This window comes from Chelonoidis abingdonii, chromosome 8 (genome assembly GCF_003597395.2).
Source record: "Chelonoidis abingdonii isolate Lonesome George chromosome 8, CheloAbing_2.0, whole genome shotgun sequence".
In the NCBI taxonomy this organism is placed as follows: Eukaryota; Metazoa; Chordata; order Testudines; family Testudinidae; genus Chelonoidis; species Chelonoidis abingdonii.
The window spans coordinates 76,949,108-76,972,668 of NC_133776.1; the positions used below are offsets into that span (position 1 = coordinate 76,949,108).

Genomic DNA, 23,561 nt, shown 5'->3' on the forward strand with positions numbered 1-23,561 from the left:
GAATATTAAAATACCACACAAACAGGTTTATATTAACAAAATAGTACATCCATTAAAAAGTCTCTCTTGCTGAAGATCATTTAGAAGGGAAAAAACATCACAGAGCTTACTACAGTTACTTCATTATCTCAAGTGGTAGATGTCTACGCTGTGGATCTAAAGAGAAATCTATGTTGAACAAAATGCTCTAGTTTGTTAAACTAGGTTTTCGTTTTAGAATCGTAATTTTACTTTAGTTTGTTTGTAACTATTTCTATCTCAATTCCTTCTACTTGGTATCACTTAAATGTCTGTTCTTTATTAATAAATTTTATCTTGTTTTATCATATAGCCATCTCAGTGAAGTGTTACTTCATGTGGGTACTTAATGCACAAACGGACAATTAAAAACTCTCCAGTGCATGACTGTGGTCACCCAGAACAGACCGTGGATCATATAATGACTCAGTGACTGATCCACAAATATGAAAGAGGCATCACGGCATTATGCTCCGCTATTCCTGATGCATTTGTCTGGCTTACCCATCTCAATATAAAATTACAGTTGTTGCTCTACATCCACATCAGCCACTGAAGAAGAAGTGCAGTGTTTCAAAGTGAAGGATAAAATCCTCAACCAAATTAACAGACTGGATTGGTGCTGTGTACTGTCTCTTTAAAGGAGTAGCGAAATTGATAAGGAGCTATAGTGAGAGGAACTGAGCACTGCAGGGGAGACGATTTTGGGGCGACTCAAGGCTGGAAGAACTGTTGGTGTCACCCTGCAAGGAATAACCAGGCTGGTGGAAGCCAGGGTGAGATTATTGTCCTGTAGGCAGGCTACTGGTGTCAGGGATCTGAGCCAAAGATGCACAGCACAGAAACTCTCAGGGTTACAGGGCAGGTGATGACACAACCTTTTAGTAGTCTGGGTGAATCCTCAAAATGTCAGTCACCTTTGAGAAAAGAATTCCATCTCTGCCTCAGTCACAGAGGTCCTAAGAGAGGCAGAGCAAGTCATAAACCATATTTTTCATAGATGACCACTAATTTTCTGGGTGCTCAGATACCTGGAGTCAGATTTGCAGAAGTGCTGAGCACTCATAGCTGCAACTGAAGTCAATAGAAGCTGTGCTTTAAATAGGTCTATAAAAAAGTAAATCCTCTGCAAAATCAAGCCCTAGGCATCTCAAGCTGGGCATCCAAAATTAATGGACACATTTGACAATTTTAACCTTAATCTCTCTGTGCCTGAGTTCATTTCCTATAAAACTGGGATAATACCACCTTACCACACAAGGGTGTTGTGAAGCTAAACTTATTACTGTCTGTGAAGCATACATATACTACAGTGAAGAGTGACATAAAAATGCCCATCAAGAAATTAATAATCCACTGCAGTACAGATCTTGGTTAATATGTAGTAAACAGTGTCTGGGAACCTACAGCATACATGCATGGACTGAGGCAGGGGTCCTGTGGAAAATACGTGACCATATAATTAAAGATTCTAATAACAATTTTTAATCCATTCTCTACTTTATTTTTCATCCTATATTATCCTAAAGGATTTTTCCTTTCTGCCCTTTCATTGTTCCTTTTTTCCAATCTTTTCTAAGAAGAATAAGGACCCAGGAATGCTGACGTTTGCAAGAAACTTCCAAACCTAGAATATTCCAGCACCTTCAGAGTTAGGCAAAATAAGCTCAACCATCCATGGTAATTACAATTTATGTATCTATATTCTCACTAGCTCTTTTGATTACAGCATCTTCCCCTTCTCACCTAAAGTACGTATTGTATTGGTGTGCCTAATAATGATTTCACCATATAGAAGGCTGCATTTCAGTGTTGAGTGAAGTGTTTTTTGTTTATAACATTTGTAAAAAAAAATCTTTGGAATTGTTTTGGTTTAAATATGATATTTGTTAATTCAGACTTGCACTGTTCCTCAGCAGAAACTACCATCCTGCAATATTGTAAGGTTGTTGTGTAATTTAGGTAAATGATAGGGATAATAATGAAACTGCCAAATCAGGGATTTGAATTCAGGTTTCAAGAAGTCAAAAAGCCAATTTGTTACTCCATGCTGACCTCTACAAAAAGAAGAATCATACTTATTTAAAATAGCTTTTTATCTAACTTCAGCTGGAAAATAACCAACTTATGACAATAGCAGCAATTCACTGAAGTAAATTTCTTATCAAATAAATTTCTACAATGAAAATGAACCAAAACGTATTTTTGTGATACTTTAAAATTCTGATAACTACCTAGCTGAAATTCCCTAATGTGTACTATTACCATATGAGGGGAGATGCTTTTTATTTTTAAATATAAAACACTGAATTCTTCCAAATGGTGTAGTTCTTTATTTTTATTTGGAATGAGAAATATTAAATATGCACCTATCTGTCAAGCTGATCATCACTGTATCCAAAAACCACTTCCAGTTAAAATTATTACTTTAAAGAATTCTTATTTGAAAAACTTGGCTGTTAAAGAATTCCCCCTAAGGAAAGGGGTGGCGTGAAATGCACAGAGTAGATCTGGGCCCAGCAGAAAGCTAGTTATTCACAGTGGAGCCACAGAGTAACTGAATGGCTGTTTTGTAGCATTAAGAGATCTACATGAAATAAGCATTTAACAAAATAAGTAGTGGCAGTTTAGCATGCAAGCTGGTAGCCAGATACTGGAGTGCACTCAACCAACTGGAAGAATTACTTACCTTGAGACCATATGGGTCTCTCCTGCTCACTCCTATAGCCAGGACATGAACTGAGGCCCATGTGGTGTATAAGCAGCCTTCTTGCACAAGAGATGCAGTCAGATAAGTCTGTCTGATCCTTAAATCAGCCAGTATGAGGTCTGCTAAGTGGTCTCATCCAGGGCCGGCTTTAGCAAGTGCGGGGCCCAATTCGAACAGTTTCAATGGGGCCCCAGCAGGGATGACCAAAACAAAAAAAACCATGTAAAAAAAACACGTGAGGCTTGTACTCACCGGGCGGCACTCCTAGTCTTCGGCGGCGGGTCCTTCACTCACGCCGGGTCTTTGACGGCACTGGAGGACCTGCTGCCGAAGTGCCATTGAAGACCCGGAGTGCTGCCAGGTGAGTAAAAATTAAAAAGGAGCCTCTAGCCAGGGAAGGGATTCTTGGCCACTTGCCCCTCCGGCAGCCCTGCCACTGGGCATGGGGCACTCTTACGAGTGGGGCCCGATTTGGGGGAATTGGTGGAATAGGCCTAAAGCTGGCCCTGGTCTCATCTTGCTGCCAATGTTTCTATATCCAGTATGATCTCATTCCCAGTCATTCATTATTGCAATATGAGGTATCTTCTATATATAGTTTTTCAATTAAAATTTGTTGGCACTATAATTGTCATAGTCACTGGACTAGCTGCACTTTGGACCCCTCTCCGGTCTCTCTGAGTGCATGCCCCTCAGGTGTCAGACCTCTAGCCTTTACCTGTCCTGTGCGTTTGGGGGAATCCTGTGATTTTCCCATTCTTAGATTAGGTCTCGGACTATAGCCTCAATGTCTACTCAGCAGGACTGACTGGGCTCGGCACCTTAAAATCTTCCCTTAGGAAACTGACCTCTAGTTAATACGGTGACCAGGCAGGAAGTGATCAAGGAGGAAGGTAAAACAATGACTCCAGATAACACATCTCCTGGTTAACAGATTAGGAGGTTAAAAAACAATACCTGAGCTATTAGCTATGAAGATGCTACTTCCAGGCTGCAGCCAAAGTTGCACAGCTGTTTTACCGAGGCTGAGAACACACAATTCAAAAGGATGTTAAACAGTTAAAAACTCTGTCAAGAGCTGGGAGGCAGTTCTCAGGGGCTGTTATCATGAGAAACAGGCTGACTCATACACTGGTCCTCTGTCGGGGGATTTGAAGGAGATGGACATGCCTAAACTTCCTGAGGGATGATAAGCCTTGGGAAGATATACATTCATATAGACTGTTTAATTGTTTGCAAATCCTTTTGCTCTTATGATTTCTGTTCCTACTGTAATCACATTATATAATCTGCAGGTTATTGTTACTACAAAGCATCAGGCTTCAAAATGCAAAGATGTAGAGAGATTAAGATTTTATTATTAGTGGAAATGGAAGAAATGTGGAATTCTGCTTTATAACAGAAATATAATACAATCTGTAAAAAGAGACATGGGCCCAGATTCACTAGTATACTCTGATTGCTTTGTGCTTCTCTGTATATGCAAGATAGCCATAGACCTGGCTTAACTGACCAGATAAACTGGATTTACAGCTGATTTGTAACTGTGGAATGGTGCAGTGCAGCTGCACATATGGTTGAATCTGTCCCAATATCTGTTCTGTAAATATTATCTACAAATCTTTGGGGTTTTTTGATTGGTTGGTTGGTTTTGGTCTTCCTTAATAAGTAATCTTGCTGAAATTTGAAGTAAAATCCATAAAAGCCTTTTAATTAAATATTAAGAAAAACAATATGATCACTTTCCTTTAAACTTATAGTACCACCTCTTACATTATTTTATGCAGCTGATTAACTTCTATATTGGAGCCCAACATTTTTTATACATAAAAATAAAATCAATAACTTGCTGTTGTCCAACAGCTATATTACAGCTCACTATAGATTACAATGCTCTACTTTTGCTGCTAATATGTTTTCTGGTTAGCTCTGGTGCTTTAAGTACTGTATATTTTTATTTTATATTAATACAGATAAAGACTGTAGGTAAACCACTTCTAGAAATCAGCTAAAGCTTGCAATAGTACAAAGAGCTGGAAACTGCATAAAACAAATGCACTTTGGTTTCTTGGCAAGTTAAAAAAAAGAAAACACTCTAAAGGATAGATGCTTGAGTTTAATATTCAAATAGAATTAGCTATATTCTTACTTACCAAGCCCTCACTGGGCATAACGCTAGTAAGGTGAACTACTTCAAGATGGGCTGACTGAGACACCAGAGAGTCAGATGAGAGAGAGATGATGTGGTCACAGATTCCAGACAAAGTTTTACACTAGAAAAAGCAAACAAAGATAATCATAAGCACTTACGTTAAGGTGATAAGCTGTTGGTATTAAAGCACAATTCAAGGGCAATATTGTTTACATTGTGTTTATTTTTCACTGTATATATATTTGAGCAGCAGTAGCTTTTGGTTCTTACTGTTATAAGAACACAGAGCTGAAGTTCTACATTTATCACAAGGCCAACTACAAGAGGGGCAGGGAAAATAAAATTCCTATCAATGCCATAACTAGTGGTCATGAATCTACAGTACAGAAGCCCAAAGGAATCTTCTTGTGAAATAATAACCGAAGTGTGTGCACCTGAATTACCTTATTCTTTCAAGCAGCCACCCCTAACAAACATGCCTGATAAACCTGTTGCTGTACATGGCATTATTAAACACAGATTGAATTAAAGCAAAATATGTAAATATTAATTACTTTACACATTAATTTAATTACTTTTTTGGCCAAGAAATGGGAAGGGGAATATATAAAGTCAAGTGTTTATTTAAGGTGTCAGTTCCCCAATACAAAAACATAGTGAGGTCATTTCACAGAATGAGGAAGTGAGATAAAGGGATGAAAGTTAATTGTCCCGGGTCAAACAAAACAACAGAAGGAAATAGAACCCAGACCACCTGAAACAAGGGCAGTTTTCCCAAATAAGGACTTTGTCCCTATATTTTTTTCATGTTCTCTAAATTTTTCTTTCAGACATAGTATGCCTAAAAATATTTGTACTTAATTTCCAACCATCCATTTAGATGCATTTCAGAATGCTCTTCTGGTGGGAATTCTGTTCTATGCTCTCATTTTTCTTCAGGGACTACGCTGTCATTTACTTTAATTACATTAAATGGTGGTGAAATCCCTTAAGGGAAGTTATTCTTCATATATTTTCAAATACATGATGAATTCTAATCCCATTTGACGCTACATATATAAGCAGACGGAACAATGAATAACTCCTTTGTCTAAACACATAAACAGTGTTTAGAATCAGTTCATCTTTAGCTCTGGAGTCCCGGATGTTGCATTTGGACCTCTGTATCAGTTGAAACATGTGCAAAATCACATGTATGCATGCAGCTCCATATTGACTCTGCATTTGAGCTTCTATCAAATGGTCACTGAAGAAAACACACTTTTCCATTGACTTTGGTCAGCTTTGGATCAGAGCCTCAAAGAGGAATATATGCTTTGTTCATTCCACCTATACCTTACACATTAAACGTGTTCAGATACTTTACATATGAATATGTGGCTGGCATGTAGAATAAAAATTTAATCAAAGCATATCCCTTTCTTGGGATCTGTAGTATGGACGCATTAGCCATGTGGCTATGTTCCAACCTGATTTTTTGATGCTTCAGTACCCCTGTACAATTATGGTTTAGAACTGAGCCTACCCCTACCCCATAAAATTACTTTTATGCCACACATACAGACTAGGTATCAGAAGCAATTCACACTGAATCCTTTGCATTGTTTGAGACATGTAAGATTTCCTCTTGACCACTGTTTAATGGGGAAAAAATCTAGTAAGTAAATTTTAGAACTGAATATATGTTAGGAAAAAGTTCTCAATGAGCAAGATTATGATGGTAGCTCACCAAGTCCCCACCAAGGTTCAGAAACCTAATTATAATCAATGGAGAATTTAACTACAGGAAAAAATATTAAAGAGCAATAAATAAAATAATAAGAAATACCTAACCACTCTAAAGTAGCTCAACAGATAACCGAGAGACCAGATTCCCATAATAAATGATTCAAAGACTGCAAAGGATGGGACTTGTCAAGTGAGAACACCCAGGAGACAACGAGAGAGCAAATAATGCTGTGTCTGGCACTATCAATAATACAAACTGTACCCACATCTGTTGTGGCATCTTCTGGATAAAAACAAGGAGAGATTAAAGACAAATAGAGTGGGGAGAAGGTTTCTCAAGTTTGCTCCAAATTTTATCATTTCCAAAGGGTCACCTTTCCAAACTACCATCAAGAAATTATAATTAATAATACTTTGTTCTTGTATCACATTCTAGCTAAAAATGTCAAAGCATTCTACAAATAAGTCATTGTGAGAGTGGGAAGTATTAACCCAATTTTAGAAATGACACGGTAAACTGAGAAACAGAATTTAAAGTGACTTGAACATGGTCATCCAGCAAATCCATGTCAGGCACAACCAGTAATAGGATCCAGGATCCCTGTGCTTTAGTCACAATACTATATTAAAATAACAGACTCGTTCTCCGGATGGGCTAATGGCACCACAGAAAGCTAGATTGAACAACATCCCAAAATTGACCAAAAAAAATTGATACTTCAGTAATTGCTCCAGAGAGAAACTACATGCACTTAAGCTGTCCAAGACTTAGTTTTCATATAAACAATTTATTGAAATCCTATCACTGGATCTTGACAAGAACAGCCCTTCCTCAAAACCACTTTAAGCCCTGGACATACAATTCAGCATGTGACATATATGGTGTTTTTATTTTTAATTAATAACCACTTCCAGGTTGGTACCATAGGCATCTGCAGTTATTGTGCACAGAGAAAGGGGTGGCTTGGTGTTGTTCAGTATGGTATCAGTAGGTGTCTCGATCTGGTATTAAGAATTGATACCATGGCTGCTGTCCAGGTAATAGCATTTCACTGAGTAGTTACCTAAATGTGGGAAAACTTGGCTCTCGGGATTGCTTTGCAGACGCATGTCTCCAAGATGCTGTTCCAAGGTTTCTCTTTTGTAATTTTTCCTTTCCATTATGCATGAGTTGCACTTTCAACCAGCCACTGAGAATTGATCCAGCCTCAGCATTTTCAAAGTTTCTCTCTCTCTCCTGTTTGTAGTAACATTACATAAATATACTTCTCGTACTCTCTTGGCTGCTTTCCCAAAATACAAATAAAAGCACTTACACAACTTTGAAGTGTTGTTTTGGGGCTATCCCCTCTCCTCCCTTTTCACACATGTACACTTTTATTTTTAAAGCACTTATAAGTGAGCTTTTGGACTCCAAGTTCCCTTCTCCCTTGTCTCCCCTCAATTTTCTATTTCTTTGTGTGAACAAGACAGAAGTGTTTAAGGAAGATGAAACAGAGCCATGACCCTTATTCCCACACTCTGTACCATGTGGTATATCTTGTTCAATTGAGCCATGCAAGGAATGCAACGTATGCAAAGATAGCCATGTGCGCAGATTAAAATTCTGTGCCTAAGTAAACAAGTTGTGTTTAACAAAACACAATCTGAATATAGTTGATTCGGTCCTCTTCCCTAATTCAGAGGTTCCATGTATGGTTTTATGACTAGAGTTATGCAAGATAATGCACTTTCAGTTCACAGGGGATTGATTTAATTGTTGCTGGGTTTGTTGTTTTTTGTGTTTTTTTTTTTTGGTTAGTGGGGGTTTCCATCGCAAGCTTTGCTTTGTGTTTCAGTTTCAAGTGAAACAGAAAACTCGAAGAAATTCAGTTGAAACCTCTGAGTTTTACTAGGCTTCTGGTCAAGATCATGGGTAATGACTGCATTTTGCTTACAGTACTTTTGGTTCAAATCCATAACTCCTGAGGGGGTTATTACAAATGAGATCTGGCAGGTCAGGACAGATTGATTGTCAGTCTGCTGGAGGTATCTCTTTAAAAAAGGGTATTTGTTGGGCTATAATTCAGTGCAAGGAGTCTAGTGAAGTAAAGTAAAGAGATGAAGTGGTCTGCAGTCATCAGAAAATAGGATCAACTCAAAATTTGACTATTGTTTATTTTATAAAATATGTATAATAGTTCTGAGATCTAGATCTATGCCTTGTACAAATACCAGACAGCTCCCATTTCATCCCTGTCCTGACTTCTCAAAATTCCATATCAACTTCAGACTCAATCGCCCCCTCTATCTCATTAGTCAAATTAAAGAAAGCAAATTTCTTTGTACAGAAACATTAATACTCTGCTATTGTACATTATCTCTGTGCATGTATTATCATATGATTTTACGCTAAAGAGTAACTGTGTAACAATAACAATGAGGAGTCCTTGTGGCACCTTAGAGACTAACAAATTTATTTAGGCATAAGCTTTCATGGGCTAAAGTCCACTTCATCAGATGCATGGAGTGGAAAACACAGTAGGCAGGTATAAATACACAGCACATGAAAGGATGGGAGTTGCCTTACCAAGTGGACGGTCAGTGCTAATGAGCCAATTCAAATAAGGTGGAAGTGGGCTATTCTCAACAGTTGACAAGAAGGGGTGAATACCAAGGGAGGAAAAATCACTTTTGTAGTGCTAATGAGGCCAAGTAATCAAGATGGCCCATTTTAAACAGTTGACAAGGTGTGAGTATGAGCCAGGGGAAATTAGTTTTTATAGTTACCCATCCACTCCCAGTCTTTATTCAGGCCTAATTTGATGGTTTCCAGTTTGCAAATTAATTCCAGTTCTGCAGTTTCTTGTTGGAGTCTGTTTTTGAAGGGTTTTTTTGTTGAAGAATTGACACTGTTAAGTCTGTTATTGAGTGTCCAGGGAGACTGAAGTGCTCTCCTACTGTTTTTTGAATGTTATAATACTTGAAGTCTGATTTATGTCCATTTATTCTTTTGTGTAGAAACTATCTGGTTTGGCCAATGTACGTGGCAGAGGGGCATTGCTGGCACATGATGGTATATATCACACTGGTAGATGTGCAGGTGAATGAGCCCCCGATGGTGTGGCTGATGTGGTTAGGTCCTATGACAGTGTCCCTGGAATAGATATGTGGATAGAGTTGGCAACGGGGTTTGTTGCAGGGACTGGTTCCTGGATTAGTGTTTTTGTCGTGTGGTGTGTAGTTGCTGGTGAGTATTTGCTTCAGGTTGCAGGGCTGTCTGTAAGCAAGGACTGCCCTGTCTCCCAAGGTCTGTAAGAGTGAGGGATCATCCTTCAGGATACGTTGTACATCCTTGATGATGCGCTGGAGAGGTTTTAGTTGGGGGCTGTAGGTGTAACAATGTTATTCTCTTACACAATGGACATACTCCTTGTGGGTGAAATCTTGACCATTGACTTCATAGGGCCAGGATTTCACCCTGGATATATTAGTTGGATTCATATACAATATACAGATTTTAGTTTTTACTGTTTTTTTAGTCCTGTAATCCTATAGAGCCAACACAGCCAGTACAGAGTATTTTTTATTCCTTTTCACGTGATATCAACAGAATTGTTTACTAAGTTCCAGACAGTCATGTCTCTGCAAACCCACTGATGGTCAGAGAAGAACATGAGTTACCAAAGACATAATTTGGCATGCAGAACCTTCATTATTAGTGATATGCTAAAAGGGAAGACCCAGATTGACTACCATGCCCCAAGTTGAGTTTGCAGGGCCGTTACTTAGGGAAAAATATTTTATTTGTAAATTGAGTGCATATGGCAATCATTGAAATCATTAAAAATGGGACCTGATAATGCCATTTGTAGAGTCATTTATCAAAACAGAGTCCTCTTTAAGCTATTAATATAGATCAGTCTCTTACAGACAAGTACCTTGATGTCACTGCACTTTCCTCATTTTAAAACACATAGTATAAGCAAGCACAGCAGTAAGGGTTATATTGTCATTATCACTGTAAAGAGAACAGAAGTAGTATCGTAAGGAGTTCTTATGGATTTGTGACTCTCTGACAATGAAACTCTGAGAAATCAGGCAAAATTTCAAAATCTTGTTAGCAAGCTTCCACATCTCACTGCATACTAGTAATCCCAGTAGTATGTAACAGTTCATATAGTGTTTGTGTGTTACAGAATTACAGAATGGAAATAGAAAACTATTTCAGTTGACCTGGCTCCAAACAGTTTGACAGTTGTGGCAATGTTTTGAATTTTCTTAACAGCAGCATCAGCTAGCCAGGCGAAAAGGTTAATAGATCTGCAGGAACATGTGTCAAAGTCTCTATAAAGAGTTGCAAATATTTTTTCTTTTATTTTCTACCTGTTGAATCTGTTTCATGTATGTGTATGTACGTATGTGTGTATATATATATATATGCACATGCTTAAGGTTCGCAATTTGTATTATCCTTCCATTAACATTTACTATTGCTCAGTTTACAATGAGAAGTCATAACATTCTTTACAATTTAGTGAGATCAGACATCTCTTAAGGGGGAAGGTTTTTGTTTGCTTTTACAAGGGTTGTTTGTAAAGATGATTAAAAAAACTCTATCTATCACTCATTCCTACAAATATCTGTTCTCAATCTTCTTACCACATTTTTCAGTCCTCTAGCATACTTTTCACCCAGAGTAGAGCTGTGTGGATAATCCAACTTTTCAGACAAGAAATTTTTTAAAAAAACCCTATTTTAGTCACTTTTGATTTCCCTTTCAAAACTTTGTTTCTAAATCCACTATTTTCTAATAGCTAGTAAAGACAGAATCTCTACACTTAAGAATTCTCTAATAGTTCACCATGATTCCCAGATCTTTGCATCTAACATTATTATATTCTTCTGCCTGATTTGGTTGCTTTTATACTAGTTATTGTAGTGACCGCATTAACAACAACAAAATACAAAACAGAAATTCCAAGATAACTAGTTGCTCAATGAATGCATTTTAACATTCCAAAATCAAAACTGAAAGATTGTACACTCTTTTCATGGTAGGGAACAGGGCCACGCAGAGGATTCAGGGGGCCTGGGGCAGGGCCAGGTCTCCGGCAGCAATTCAGCAACGGGCCCCTCTCGGAGGGAAAGACTCGCCGCCGAATTGCTGCTGAAGAATGAAGCGGTGGCGGTAGAGCAGCCTAAGTGCTGCCGATCGCGGCTTTTTTTCCCCCCCACTGCTTGTGGCACTTGTACTTAGTGGGCAGTACTCCGAGGCTTCAGCAGCACTTCAGCGGTGGGTCCTTCACTCGCTCTGAGTCTTCCGCTGCATTGAAGGACCTGCCACCAAAGACCCGGAGTGAGTGAAGGGCCCACCGCCGAAGTGCCACCGAAAACCCAGAGCAGCTCGTGAGGCCCCTGCGGGGCCTGGGACAAATTGTCCCCCTTACCACCACCACCCCCCCCCCGGCAGCAGTGGTAGGAAGGTATTTTTCCTCCTCTGAGGAACCCCTTTGACCTTTGATTGTCGATGGGGTACATACACCCCACCACAGTCTTCAATGAAGATTTTTGGTTTTGATTAAATTTTGTTGGAGAAAGCATACTGTATAGTGGTTGCCTTTGACTTTTTCCCTTAAGAAGCAATGTAAGTGCACAAATCACTTAAGCAATATATAAATTAAAAGCAGACGCCATATCCACAATCTAAGATAAAAGTGGCAGTATAACCTACATACATGAGAGAATGTATTTTTTGTATATATCACTGCAAACACCCAGCAAGTCTTTTTGCGAAGTGAAATGAACACAAAGCAGTCTTCACAGTCCCAAAATATCCAGTGCAAAGAGTTAGGGTAGCAAGCAGGACACAAGACAACAAGTTGTATACAACTAAAAATAAACTAATTTAAAAACATTTTGAAATGCAAGGGTAGAGAGTGAGAAAAAATTAACAAGTGGGTAAGGTTTTTTTGCACAGGTAAATTCTATTTTGCACCACAGACTTTAAAATTTAAGCAACATAGTACAGTAACAAATAGAACATTTTCATTCAAAGTTTTGTCTGTGCACATGGTAAAATCCTGTCCCACTGAAGTAAATGACATTTTTTTCTGTCACTGACTTCAACCTAGCCATGATTTCACCCATGCTGTCATTTGTTTTTTATATTAAATTAATGGGAATAAAAAAGGGTTCTCAGTCACCTTAAAACTAGTTACCATCTATTAACCTAAATACCACTAGCAGTTGCTTAGTTAAAATATCTAAACAAATCTCTCTTTATTTGATGCAGATATATTTAATAATGTTTGTAATGAAAAGCACATGTCTAGAATTAACATATAACTGAGCTGAAACACTGATTTCTATATCTTGAGTTTATTTCTCATGAAAGGGTTTTATATTGTTTCTGTTGAACAAAAGGTAAATACTATGAATGATTTCCCAAACAGTTTTCCTTCCTACATTGTGACTAGAACAAAGAGCTAAAAAGTTGGTAATTTCTGCAGCCAATCAGACTGATTAATGGAAAAAAACAGTTTATAAAGTAACGAATTTGTGGACACTGAAGATCTGCAAGGTTATAACTGTGTTGCACATCATGGCCACTCAGAACTTCTCTCAGATAGCAAGAATAGAACTTGGATCTATCTAGATGAAGGCAAGTTCCTTATTAGAATTAGAGGAGAATCTCCCCAAAGTGTTAGCAGTATAGTTGCTATGACATATCCACTAGAGGGCAGTGGTACAACTACACAACTTATCACAGAATTTGTAGCTAAATCTACAGAAGGAATGTACCTTATAAATTTTAGTAATATTTGTGTCAGTTATACCAACTAATGTATATAAAAGAAAAATACTTCATTGCAGACTAATTTAAATCATGTCCATAAGATTAAAACCAGAGACTGCAGATATGACTTAATACAATTCACTACTGCTTTAAAACGTTGTTTAAAATATACTTCAATAGTAGCAAATGACACTGAGTTATATATTTTCATCTCCTTTTTGTCCTATCAAAATTAAACATACAAACGATCTGATGTACCTGTTATATATGATGAATTATTATTTTATGATAAAGAACTGATAAACAGTATTTTAAATTCAAAATTTAAATTGTGAAATTAGAGCAATTATCTCAGTTCAGAGCAGAGACTGACCACAGAAGAAAGCATGCCTCAGAAACTATTTTTAACAAACTTCAAAACCAAAGTCTCCCTTTAAATGATAATATGCATATTTGACAAAAATAACATTTTATAAGGTTCAGATATCAAAATTCTAGACCAAAAAATTAATTTAAATAAATCTGTTACTTAGAAATTCACATTTAGAGACATAATACCGTATGACTAGGCTTCGAAGGATTTTTTATCAGCAAATGCCAATTTCATCATACACGCAAAAATCAACAAAAATATTTCCAGTGATAATTGAAATTTACAGACAGGCAAAGTGAGACAAATGCTGCTTGAGAACTTATGAATGTCTGATTTAAGGATATTTGCTTTGTATATTTTGATGTGATGTTGATAGTTTGTATTTTAATGGTTATAAAACTTTAACTTTCTGGATCTCGATGTCTACTATCATTAAATAATTATTGCCTACTTGCCCCCATAATTTCCCATAATGATTGGGGCACCGCAGTGATCAGTTCTGGTTCTGGTTCCGTTCACTATCTTCCTCAGTATTTAGATAATAGCATAGAGAGTACACTTATAAAGTTTGCAAACGATACCAAGCTGGGAGGGGTTGCAAGTGCTTTGGAGAATAGGATTAAAATTCAAAATGATCTGGACAAACTGGAGAAATGGTCTGAAGCAAATAGGATAAAATTATAGAAGGACAAACGCAAAGTAGCCCATTTAGGAAGGAACAATCAATTGCATACATACTAAAATGGCAAATGACTGCCTTGGAAGGAATATTGCAGAAAGGGATCTGGGGGTCATTTAGCTTGTGGTCCACTATATAAGCTAAACATGTTGCAGAAAAAATGAACATCATTCTGTGATGTATTAGCAGGAGTGCTGTAAGCAAGACATGAGAAGTCATTCTTCTGCTCTACTCTGCACTGATTAGGCCTCACCTGGAGTATTGTTTGGAGTTCTGGGTGCCACATTTCAAGAAGGATGTGGACAAAATGGAGAAAGTCCAGAGAAGAAAGTCCAGATGTCAGGTCTGTTAGTTTGACATCTGTAGTATGTAAGGTCTTGGAAAAAATTTTGAAGGAGAAAGTAGTTAAGGACATTGAGGTCAATGGTAATTAGGATAAAATACAACATGGTTTTACAAAAAGTAGATAGTGACAAACCAACTTGATCTCCTTCTTTGAGAAGGTAACAGATTTTTTAGACAAAGGAAACGCAGTGGATCTAATTTAACTCGATTTCAGTAAGGCATTTGACACGGTCCACAGGGAATTATTAGTTAAATATGAAAAGTATGGATCAATATGAGAACAATTGAAAGGATAAGGAACTAGTGAAAGGAAACTACAACGGTCGTACTGAAAGGTGAACTGCAGGCTGGAGTAGGAGTTACTAGTGAAGTCCTACAGCGGATTCACTTTGGACAATCTTATTTAACCTCTTGATTACTGATTGGGCACAAAAGCGGGAATGGCTAATAAAGTTTGCGGTATGACACAAAGCTGCGGTATTGTCTAACACAGAAAAGGACCAGGAATCCTAAGGAAAGATTTGACTGACCTAGTAACTGGAAATAGTATAGGATAACATTTAATAGAAAAGGCAAGGTCAATGCTATTTAGGGATATAACCAAGAGTTTCTTTCTAAACTGGGACAACATCACGTCGAGTAAAGAGGAGGAAGAGCTCAGAGTAATGGTTGATCACAAGGAGGATTATGGCTGCCAATTGTGATAGGCCGTAAAAAGCTAATGCCAGTTATTAGATTCATCAGGCAAGTATTTCCAGCAAAGATAAGAGTTAGATGTTATCAAGGCAATGGTGAACTCATATCTGAATACTGTGCGCCAGTTGCTGTTCCATGTTTAAAAGATGAATTCAAACTGAACAGGGTCAGAGAATGGTCTTACTGGATGATCACGGAAGAAAACCTGTCTTATGAAAGCAGACCAAGAGCTTGGCTTGTTTTAGACCTAACTAAAAATGGGTTGAGGGGATATGGATACTGCTCTTAAAAATATCATCAGAGGATTTAATATTTGTGTATGGAGAATTATTAAACTTATACCTAATGTGGACACAAGAACAAATGGATGAAACTGCCCCTAGGAAGTTTAAAGCTGAAAAGAGAGTCATAACGCATTAGAGGAGTGAAGATTCTGGAAACACCTTCCAAGGAGGATAGGGGCAAAAGACAATTGCTTTAAGACTAACTTGATAAGGTTATGGAGGGAGTATGAAAGAATAAGCCTATATTTTTGCAATTTGGCAATGATCTGATATCAGCAGGTTATTACCAGCGTCTAATGATGGATTGTTAACTGGGAGGGGGATCTGAGTTACTACAGAGAATTCTTTCCTGGGTGCTGACTGGTGAGTCTTGCCCACATGCTCAGGGTTTAACTGATCGCCATATTTGGGGCTGGGAAGGAATTTTCCTCCAGGGAAGATTGGCAGAGGCCCTGGAGGTTTTTTGCCTTCCTCTGCAGCATGGGGCACGGGTCACTTGCTGGAGGATTCTCTGCAATTTGACGACTTCAATAATTCAGACATAGGTTAGGGGGTTCTTACTGAAGTGGATGAGTGAGATTCTGTGGCCTGCATTGTGCAGGAGGTCAGACTAGATGATCATAATGGTCCCTTCTGACCTTAAAGTCTATGAGTCTATGAGAAGAGCAACAAAAATGATAAAAGGTCTAGAAAACATGACCTACGAGGGAAGATTGAAAAAATTGGGTTTGTTTAGTCTGGAAGGGAAAAGACTGAGGGGGGACATGATAACAATTTTCAAGTATGTAAAAGGTTGTTACAAGGAGGAGGGAGAAGAATGTTTTTCGTAACCTCTGAGTATTGGACAAGAAGCAATGGGATTAAATTGCAGCAAGGGAGGTTTAGGTTGGATGTTAGGAAAAATTTCCTAACTGTCAGGGTGGTTAAGCACTGGAATACATTTCCTAGGAAGGGTGTGAAATCTCTATCATTGGAGGTTTTTAAGAGCAGGTTAGACAAACACTTGTCAGGAATGTTCTAGATCAGGATTGGCAACCTCTGGCACACAGCTCGCCAAGGTAAACACGCTGGCTGGCCAGGCCAGTTTGTTTACCTGCCGCATCCGCAGGTTCGGCCGATTGCGGCTCCCACTGGCCGTGGTTCACCGCTCCTGGCCAACGGGGGCGGCAGGAAGCCGTGGCCAGCACATTACTAGGTCTGTGCCACTTTCCGCCACCCCCATTGGCCTGAGCAGCAAACCGTGACCAGTGGGAGCCGCGATTGGCTGAACCTGTGGACGCAGCCAGTAAACAAACCGGCCTGGCCTGCCAGATTGCTTACTCTGGCGAGCCGCGTGCCAGAGGTTGCCAACCTCTGTTCTAGATAATACTTAGTCCTACCATCAGTGCAGGGGATTGGACTAGATTGTTTCTCAAAGTCCCTTCATTCCTATGATTCTATTATTATTCATAGAAATTATAAAAATATATAAATCTAATTATATCAAACAGACATATGATATCCTAATTAAGTTGTGGTTGTGAAAAATGCCAAAGGAATTCTGAACCATCTATGTTAAGTGCTGTTCAAAGTGCTTTATATATTGATTTGATAGAATTTTAAGTAACAATTCCTTTTGTGAATCCAGAATTGCTTTAATTTAGAAAGCAAGGAATCCTTGAATGACTTCAAACAGAGCTGTGCTTCCTTACGCAAGCTAAAGATCTGGCCCCTTATCTTTACTTTGGTACTTTGAGACAAAGAATAGACTCTGTAATTAATTTCTTCTACTTTAACCCAAAATTAGAGAGGAGAGAGAAAGTAGGCTAACAAAGGTGAATGTTTGTGATCACTAGGGATTAGAATTAGCAATACTTCTACATTTTTCTACTTCACAGGGAATTTGGTAAGGACTAGACTCACTGAGGAGCTTGAGTTATTTATATCTTTAGAATAATTTTCTTAAGAAGTAACTGAAACGGATCTCTGCTTCTGGAAAAGCCTATAACCTTTTGGGTGACTCAGCTGTGACTTATTCAAATAACTAATTTTGGATACTGCAATTAGTGAATTATCTGATTTATCTATGATAAGCAAACAGGATTCCCTTTATGTTTACTGCTTGGGCAAATAAAAAATGCACACAATACTAACAAATAAAAAACTAATAACGTATATGGCCATTATCACCCAGACCACTTTGCTTGCAGGTTATATCATTCCCCTCACCCCCTCTTATTGGTATGATGACAATATAAATAATAATTGCAACCTTAACATTCTTAATATAGCTTTTTGTATGTAAAGTCAAGCACTCAAAAGTTAGGAAATACCAGAAATGGATCATGCCCAAGAAATGCCATAGCCATATTCAGAAGTGGCCCTGGTGCCTGGACTGTCACTCCTCCCTGAGCCCCTGCCCCCACTGGGCCTCTCCATTGATCCCCCAATACGAGCAGCGACTGAGACCTTGCGGGAAGAGGCCGAGAAGGAGCAGGGCCTCGGGGCAGAGCATGGTTACAGTTCAGGTGCCAGGGCCCACAAAAGGTTAATCTGGTTCTGTGGAAGACCCAGAGTTTTTTGACCAATTGCAACACCATGTTCCAGTGAAGATATTGTGCTAGGGGTGCATGGTAACTAGCAATATTGATTTGTAAACTTGATGAAGAATAGCTCTTTCTGAAAATAAATCTAATTTTGTTATATCTTTGTCCTTTGGAGTCATTTTCAGTGGCCCTTGCTCTCTGGATCATTCAGGTACAGCAGCTACTAACAAGATACTTTGACTGGGTGTGTGTAGAAATGTTTGAAACCCGTTGAAGGTATTTGATAGCTCCTGCCTGTGTTCTTTGAAGTAGGAGCCACAGATGATGGGGTCTGGCAAAGACGTCTTGCTGGCTCTAAAGCCCCTCATTAATTGGCATGGACAATTTTCGAGGCATTGACGTGTATGAGACGTCCATCAGCTTGTGTGATTTTTCCTGTGCTATCTCCACAAGTATGTCAAGAGTATCTGCCATTCAGCACTGAAGTTCTATAGAGGACATCACCCTACTGTTGATACCAAAGTACCATGTGAAGTATGGAGCTCCATGTGGGACAGTGCTTTTGCTCAGTGACCAGGCTCTCTGAGGATGTCAGAGGGACTTAATTTGATCTGTGAACAACTCTTTGGTTGAGTAGCTTGAGAAAAATCTATCCTTCTTTTTACTAGATCACAGAGAGCATGAGCTACACCTGTGCTCTATCCCTTCCAGATTACTGAGTAGAGGCAGACTTAGCCACTCTCTGCTGGTCTCAGGAAGTGATGTGTTCTTTGAAGATGGAGCTCAGAGTTGAGCCACTGTTCACAGGAGTATGCAGGGAAGACGCCTGATAGGACTGCTTACCTCTCCCGCTTTGAGGAAGCTCCCATTACGCACTCCAGGAGAAATAGAGTAAGGTGAGGCTTTTTCACTTTCTGTATCCTCTTAGAAAAGGTATGGCAGATGGAGCCAAATATTGAGTATGTGGCCCTCTCCAAGGCAAACAAGGCAGTTCTGCACGCCTGTTGTTCAGAGGAATAGCTACATCGCAAGAGGAGCACGTTTTAAACCTGGGGACTTAGGTTCAGCCATCACAGTTAGCTTCAAGTACCAGGGAATTCCATAACACTAAAAATTATTTTTTTAGAGCCAATGGACATGAAAAAATATGAAAAACTACAGTCAGCACTATGCTAACTACAAAGACAAAAATGATTTAAGAGAACTGGACACTGCCAAGGGTTCTGTCTTGGAACCAGGGATGGTGAGAAGGAACTGAGGGAAGGCTGGACCTACTCTACCCTTTATACCCTTGGGTAGAGGGTACAAAGGTACCTATTGAACGGTCATGACCGCAGCAGACACAGATAGCCAAATAAATCAGTCTCATACACATAGGGCACATGGGTACCAAAAGCAGAAAATGTGTGGACAGTTACCTGAGGAAGAATGTACTTTGCAATTTCTCTGAAGCCAATGGTTTCCAATGGTGTTACACTGACAGAAGTGGGCATTTTGCTAGTTACCAGACCTGTTACACTATGCAAAGGTGTTATAAGCTCTCTTCCACTAAGTTCCTCACTGGCGCTAATATGGCACTGACATGTTACTATGAGATAACGCTAAGAGAGAGATTTCAGCATAGAGATTCAGATTGAAATCCTGGCCCCACTGAAGTCAAGGGAAACACTCTCATTTACCTCATTGGAGCCAGGAAGCAAGCACAGACAGGTAACAGCATACTGATCAGAGGATGCATTTTCTTACAAGTGTAGCTCAAAATGTAGTCTCCCTTTATATTCAGCTATGATTTTACTGTCACCCAAATTATTTTATACAGAAAATATAAAAATGAAGTATCTTGGCTTTTTATTATAAAAGAAATGGTACAAGTAGTCAAAGTAGCCTCAGCCCGACCTCTTTCTGTATATACAATCATTTACACACTTCATTCTGCACTTTCAATGCAAACCCAAGTGTTCTAGGATTTAAAAATAGTGCTTACCAAAAAGCAGTTCAAAAGATCAATGATTAGTTATGTTTTCACTCAGATCTCATGCAAAGTGGGTAAGTCACTAATGCCCTGACTGGTGTATAAGTCACTAATGCCCTGACTGGTGTTTTATTTCATTATGGTTCTTTGAAAAAAAGACCTTTAGATTTAGTTTGCATTTCAGCAAGATGCAGTGCACGCCAGTATGTCTTCCCTTCATCTTCTCCATGTAAACATTCATCACCTTTGGACTTGTAATTGTTATGTACTATAGATATCATCTGGGCCAAAAGTTATAATTGCTATTGAAAATGTATTCAAATCTTCAGAAATTAATATGTTAATATTCCTTTAAATGAACTCTCTTGTAATTTATGACAAACACAATGAATATTCAAGCTGATATAAAGGAAACATCAAAGGCTGATAGCATCACATCAGGCTAGCAATGAAAAACAAACCTAAAAGTTGCTAATATTCACACACTATGCCCATTTCTATATTTACTGAGAGTAAGACTGTTTAGATAAAGCCTTTTTGAGTCTAGCTTGAAGTTAGTCTATGCATTTAGAAATTTTAGATGTTTTATTACGTTTCTTGGTGAATTTGCTTTAAATTTTAATTAAGCTGTGCCTAGTCTGCCAACCTTATCCTTTTTAATGAATTTGTTCTTCAGGTGGATGTTTCCAAATTCTCACTGTTCCAGCTATGACCATGTAAAATTTGGCATTTTACCTTGAAACTAAGAAAAATTCTGTAAAACCTTTAGGCTATGTCTACATTACCAGCCTTGCCGCTGTAAGGTCTCTTGAGTAGCCGCTCTATGCCTGTGGGAGAGAGCTCCCCCACCAGCATAATTAAACACCCCCAACAAGCGGCGGTAGCTATGTCAGCTGGAGATGCCCTCCCACCAACATTGTGCTGTCCACATCAGCACTTTTGTTGGTGAAGCTTGTGTTGGTCAGGGGGGTATATTTTTTTTCACATCCTGACCAACAAAAGTTTTGCCAACAAAAGCGCTGATATAGACAAAGCTTTAATTTATCAGAATAATTTTTCAGTTGCTCATACGCTGCAGCAACCTCATACTCACAGTCCATTGTAATTTTTACTTTGACTTCAACAGGAGTGGGAACAAATCCACTGTGGATCTCAAATGTACATAAACTACAACGGAAAGGAGTTTGACATACTCATGAAGTCAGTCTTCAACAGGCTGAGATGAACCAGTGTGAATACATTAGCAACTGACTATGCACAGGATCCATAATAGCAAAGGGAATCAAAAACAAGGACCTTGAATGTTTTGAGTAGGGTTTTATACTGTTGCCAACTCAAAATTAAAATGTACTGATAAGATATAAAATGTTTACTGAATGTTTTTCATTGACAAAACAAATATATAAATATACATTAAATATAATTTCATCTACTTTTATTTCATTGTAATATTTCTCTCTGTGGTTATAGGTCAATTTTTATCAAACCATTTTAAAAAGGAAAAATATAGCTAGATAAATATACTCTATTAAATAACTTAAATTTTATTTAATTTGTTGAAATACAAAATCAATTAGAACTAATTTAAAACCCTAAAGGCCTTCACTTTTTTTTAATACACTTATATTTATAGATAATTAGCAAACTTGTTATATTTGCAGACCAGACATACAGCAATGGTATGTTAATTAAACTGGTAGCTCTGGCAGACACATTTTGGTTAAATTACAATATGACTGATGTACCTCCTCCCTCTACATTTAGATGTTTTTATATTTATTAAAAATGAACAAACAAAAGGACCTTCCTTTCTACCTATCTCTCCCTAAACTACAACAAAGGAAGGAGAAAATTTGTCTCACTTACCAGGAAATTTTCATTCTGGGTAGGTGGATTGGTCCATAAATTCAGTAGTGATAGGTTCTCCAGTTTCCATACAGACTGCCAGAAGATGCAGTCAGATATTTTGATTGGCTTGGCTAACTGTCCAGATAGCTCCTCTCACTGAAGAGCCCCTCCAGAGAGTCGCTTCCAAAGCTGCTGTTATATCTGAATGAAACACTCTTTCACGTATTAACAATAGCAGAAAATCTGCCCAACAACTAAGAAGCAGAATTGTCCAGCCTGACAAAGGCACAGAAACTGGGATAACCTTGAAGGTCGTTGATAAACTGTAAGAATATGGTTATCCATCACTTCTTCCATAAAAAACAACACAATATCAATAAGCAATCACCCCACAGAAGGAATGAAGAAAGTACGGGGTGGGATGAATTTACAGACCCATTCTTCTACCCATAACAAAAATTTGCTGGTAAGTGATACAAATTTTCTCATTCTCACTTCAGAGGATGGGTCCATACATTTAGTAGTGACGGGATTTCTGTAGCAGTATGCCTGTCATCAAATATCAATTGTTAGGTGGGCTAAGGGTGAGCAACAGCTTGCAGAACTCACCTGCCAAAGTCTGCTTCATCCAATTGAAGACTACCAGTCTTGTAGAATTACGTGAACATATGCAGCCAGCAAAACCGCCAATATGGTGCACTGGACCCAATGGCCCATGAGACTGCTGTTGCCTTAGTGGAATGGTCTGTAATCTTGAATGGGGGGGAGATTATTCCTTAGCTTTGCACACTTTGGAAATTCCCTCCTGCACTGCCAACCTCCCCCAAACTCCACAATATAACTTTATGTAGAGCACCTGGAAGTTCTCTGTCCCCTAATCCTGTTGTGGATTAGAACAAACAAAGCAGAAGTTTTATGGAAGGACTTTGTTCTCTAACGCAGATCTTAATTGCCCTCCACTAGTCTAAGGTGTGACAAACCCTTTCTGTAGGATGGGCTGGATTTGGGCAAAAAGCAGGGAGCAAAATCTCCTGGGATTAGTGCTGGAAGGTAATTATTGCAGGGACGGATGAAGGGTCTGTCTGTAGTACCACCCTTTCATTATGGGGAAACCCCCCCCCCCCACAATTCTGAAGGAGGACAGAGAGGGGGCTCCCAACAATGATACCCCTCACACAGGAGTTATGACCACTACAAACCTTAATTATTAGAAAATATAGTGACATTTTGGAAAGAGGTTAGAAAAGAGGACCTGAATACGTACATAATGTTAGAAAAGATCCCATGGAGTTATGTTGTGAATGGAAGGAGGTCTGATTAAGGCAGGAGGTTTGAGTATTGTTTTTGTGACCTCTCAATAACCAAGGAGCCAGGCTGAGAGATGGTAGGTTGCGATGGAACAGATGGCCCTGTAATAGTAGATCCAGAGTGGATCGTACTGTTAGTGGAGGGG

At 38.7% G+C, this 23,561-nt stretch overlaps 1 protein-coding gene across 1 annotated transcript in view; it reads right to left on the bottom strand.

The window, feature by feature from the left end:
- LOC116816345 (connector enhancer of kinase suppressor of ras 2-like) overlaps positions 1-23,561 on the bottom strand; it is a 518,029-nt gene that overhangs the window by 263,596 nt on the left and 230,872 nt on the right. The window contains exon 6 of the mRNA XM_075068744.1: positions 4,882-5,001. Within this exon, the coding sequence (XP_074924845.1) occupies positions 4,882-5,001 (120 nt within the window). The remainder of the gene's footprint in view (positions 1-4,881; positions 5,002-23,561) is intronic.